The 4,163-nt window shown below is 38.8% G+C and overlaps 1 protein-coding gene across 1 annotated transcript; it reads right to left on the minus strand.

Moving 5' to 3' along the window:
* Positions 1 to 558: 558 nt before the first annotated feature.
* Positions 559 to 3,304, minus strand: LOC119995520 (lignin-forming anionic peroxidase-like). The gene is made up of 2 exons (XM_038842038.1): positions 2,115 to 3,304; positions 559 to 888 (listed from the first exon to the last, which is right to left on the minus strand). Exons 1-2 carry the CDS (start codon positions 3,282 to 3,284, stop codon positions 559 to 561), a joined length of 1,500 nt encoding a protein of 499 aa, XP_038697966.1. The 5' UTR covers positions 3,285 to 3,304.
* Between the last annotated feature and the right edge of the window lie 859 nt (positions 3,305 to 4,163).

Here is a 4,163-nt window from a genome sequence, read left to right on the forward strand (position 1 = left end):
AAAAAGAAAAAGTATGATTTTTTGTTGAAAGGAAATATATAACGTCCTGTTTGGTGTCACTTTCAAAAATTATGAAAAAAAAAATATAAAACAAAAATCGAAAACATAAATTTAACTACCCGTTTGGTTTTTGTATTTAAAACATAAAATGAAAACATAAATTTAATTCAATATGAGATTGACATGCTAGATGTCGTGAAACACTGCTCTTGATTCATAGAAAAAATCAATGCCCAAAGTTGGGACAAGCCCGACCCGATCCCCAAGCCTAGTCAGGGATAGACCTGGGCATATAGCCTGGCCCTAGATCGACCCGGGTCCGTACCCCAACATAAAACAAGCATGCCCAGAGACAAACTAGGGCCTAGAGATTGATCGTGGATCGACTCGGACCCAAAGCAAACCCCAGGATTGACCTGGACCTAGCCTGGGACTAACCAGGCCTAGGATAGACCCGACCCCGAAGACCGTCCCAGGACAGACCAAACCCCGAAGCCCACCCCGGGGCCGACCGACTTCGAAGATAATCAGGGATCAATCTGACCTCGAAGACCGTGCCTAGATCGACCCAACCACAAAGCCCGCCAGCGTTTGACCCAGGCCCATAGCCAGTCCTAAGTGACTCAACCCTGAAGACCGTCCTGGGGCAAACTCAACCCCGAAGCCTAATACGAGACCGACCTGACCTTGATGATTGTCCCGGGACAGACCTAGGTTCGGGGCTTTAGCCCGTCCTGAGACCGACCAACCCTGAAGTCTATCCCGAGACAGACCTGACCCAAGAGACAGTTTCAGGATTGACTTGACCCCGAAGCCCATCCCGAGACCAACCCGAAGATCATCCCGAGAATGACCTGGGCTCGAAGCCCTATCGGGGATTGACCTGTTCTAGAAGCCCAGCCCGGGATCAACCAAACCCAGAAATTAGGCCCGACCTGGGTCCGAAGTTTGGTCCAGGACAAACTCATATCCAAAGTCTGGGTTAGACACAGCCCGAAAATGAGAAAATGATAGAAGGGTCGGTACACATGTCGTTCGAGAGAGAAAGGAGGTCGTTGTGTGTGTGGTGTTTTAAAACTTATGAAACCTTTTGTTTTGTGGTTTTAAAATTTTGAAAACCTATTGTAAGTTTTCATACAACTGAAAACAAAAGTTACAAACAAACACTATCTTTTTTTTTTTTTTGTCTATTTTTTGAAACTAAAACAAAAAATAGTAGTGATAGCCTAAAGTTTCTATCTGATTTGTTTTATGTTTTATATGTTTTCTATTTTTCAGAAACGTCTTGTTTTTTTCATTTTCTGGTTTCAAACAGTTTTCAGTGATTTATTGTTTCCCGTATTATCTAAAATGACTAGCTAAACGTGTTTTTTATATCCTTGTTTTTGCTTTCATTCATTTAATCAAGAAGAAAAAGTCAATTCTACTCTTAAAACATATTTTTCTTCTTTGCCCTATTAACCCTAAATAAATTGTAATCTTATCTTAAAACGTCACGAACAAATCAATATAACTTTTGTTTTGACTTAATCAATATAAAGGGAAGAATGACTTACCAAAAACAAAAAAAAGGGCAAGAATTAGGGAGTGTTTCAACACAATTTGTGTTTCAATACAAGTGTTTAGTGGTCAATCACTGGATGATTAGTAGCTAGTAGTCGTACCAACTAATAATGAAAACCTAGTCAAGTTGGACAATTTTGATTTAGCACGAACATAGTTTCTCCCTTAGAAACTTAACCAAACATGCATGCTTTTATCCAACTTTAGTGACATATGAACAAGAAAACACATCAACCCAAGTACAGCAGCAAAATATATAATAAGAGGAGAAGAATAGTATAAAATTGATTCTCGTTCAGACTGAATATGAGATCCTAGTTCAGGAATGTTCTTTTAGTTTACTATGATTTTTAGAGAGTATACAAGATAAAGAGTACAAGAAATAGCCAGTGGCGTACCTGAGCCTATGGGGGCCCTGAGCGAACTCTAAACAAGGGGCCCTCTAAATTTTTTTGTGGCGATTATCATATAGTTAAAGTCTAACTCCAAAAAAAAATATATTACTTAAATATAACTCGTCTAGCATTTTGAGATGCAAAATCACTAATTACATTACTATAATCAACCTTTTCCACCAAATCACTGTCAATAGACAACATAGCTAACCCATTTAACCTTTCTTGTGACATGGTGGACCGAAGATATGATTTTATCAATTTCAACTTTGAAAAGCTTCTCTCTGCGGAGGCTACCGTTATTGGAATAGTTAACAATATTCTATATGCAATCCATGTATTTCGAAAAGCACCATCAAGCATTTGCAAATGATTTAATATTTCAATAGGTTTTTTTACTTCTTCAGGAAAGATGTTACACAAGAAACATCTGCATGCATTCGTATTCATTTGAGAATGATCAAGTTCTTCATTGACAATGCTGTCCGTGGATCCACCACTAAAGAGAACTTGATCAGAATGAAGAAGTCCCTTCCGTTGTTGTAGATTCTTGAAGTAATTGTTGTCAAAAGAATTGGGCGTTACCAAATCCATCGGTGCCAAATTACCATTGCCACCACTTGCCGGACAGCCACGCTTGCGAGTGCTAGCAAATCCGGCATCAATGTCGCTTGCGTTGTTGTTGTTGTATATCCTATCGCGAAAAGTGAAGCATTGAGCTTGTCCTATTGTGTGGGAACCTGACAATGCAACCATGTCCCTTGCATTAAGGCCTTTGTTTCTGAAGGATGTTATAAGTTGTTCAAGGCCGTCTGTAAAAGCAGGAAGGTCTCCACCTTCAGCCAAAGTTCTGCTTGTGGTGGTTGAGTCTCTTCTTCCAAGTTTCACTGCCCAAGATGGACCACCTACATATTCGGATGCATCTCTGGCGGCCACTGTAATGATATTTGCACAAGATACAATGCCAGGACATGCTTTCTCTACTTCAGCTTTGGTATTGTCTATGACTCCATAGCCTCTAACAGAATCATCATTAGGACGGGCAGTCTTCTCACTTTGGATTGAGGGGGTCTCGTCTAGTAAGATGGATGCATCGCATCCAAGAACGAAGCAATCATGGAAATGGAGGCGAATGAGAAATGCCGCCATTCGACGTTCTTTAGCGATAGCGGATCTAATTGAGGTATGTATGGTAGTGAGTGCATTAGGGCATGTACTGTCATAAAAGGTTGAAGAAAGCTGGGCTTGGCATGTTGTGCTCATGATAAAGAGCATCAACAATAAAGCACCAATACTGCTAGAATGTTGAACAGCTGAAGTAGTCATATTGAAGAAGGAGGAGTATAGTAGAGAGTTGAGAGAGGAAATGATATTAGGACTTGGTGGAGAATGCCTGCAAGTATGAAATCATTTATAGGGGTTGAGGAAAGGTTATGCCGCGTGTGTGTGATAAACAAATGAGTGTGTACGTGCATGACTTATTCTGCTTTTGACTTATCAATAACACAACAAAACTGACAACAATATATAATATACCTAGAGTTTGAAGAATTCATGGATGACCGTGCAGTGGGCCCGCATCCATGCATGCAAGAATTAACGTGGACCCTTCTTACCTCATCCGGGTGAGGTAAGACCTATTGTTGGATTTGTTACTAGTTTTACAGTTGTTTAGACATTTTTAACTGTTTAAAATTTCAAATAAATAGCTAATGAAAATTCAAAATAAAATTTGATATTTTGTTTTGCCATCAGATGTAACCGGTTGAACTTGGTAGGCTAGTGGTTCGAAACCAAGTAATTTGAAACATCTTTAACGAGATTATCGGTTGGAGTCATAGAACCCTAAAAAAATTATCTTGCAGATCCAATCTAAACTGATAACCTATGCGTTATAGTAATATAGTGAATAATATAGTCCACAAGTAATGTGACTCATTCTTATGATTATTATTATAAGAAAGAGTGGCACAACTATACATAATTATATATTTCAAGTACAAAACCGTTATGTATTAATGTATGGGTTTGACGTTTTCTACTTGAGTTTCTATTATATTATGAAGAAGTTTGACTCTAGCTTATGCTAATAAATGCTTGACTGGGACCCACCTTTGATTAACAGATACAATTCATAGTTAATTTTGTCAGATTAGGAGATTAGGGGGCTCCTCAATTAGTTTCAAATTATAAAGTTTACAATTG

Source organism: Tripterygium wilfordii, chromosome 3, assembly GCF_013401445.1.
Source record: "Tripterygium wilfordii isolate XIE 37 chromosome 3, ASM1340144v1, whole genome shotgun sequence".
Classification (NCBI taxonomy): Eukaryota; Viridiplantae; Streptophyta; class Magnoliopsida; order Celastrales; family Celastraceae; genus Tripterygium; species Tripterygium wilfordii.

What these genes read in the sequence shown, in the direction of transcription:
- LOC119995520 (XM_038842038.1), bottom strand. Translation starts at nt 3,284, where the DNA reads ATGACTACTTCAGCTGTTCAACATTCTAGCAGTATTGGTGCTTTATTG. An exon ending in AAAAGGTTGATTATAGTAAT is followed by an intron (nt 889 to 2,114) that starts GTAATTAGTGAT and finishes CTGGGCTTCTAG; the next exon opens with AACAGGTCAATCCCCGATAG.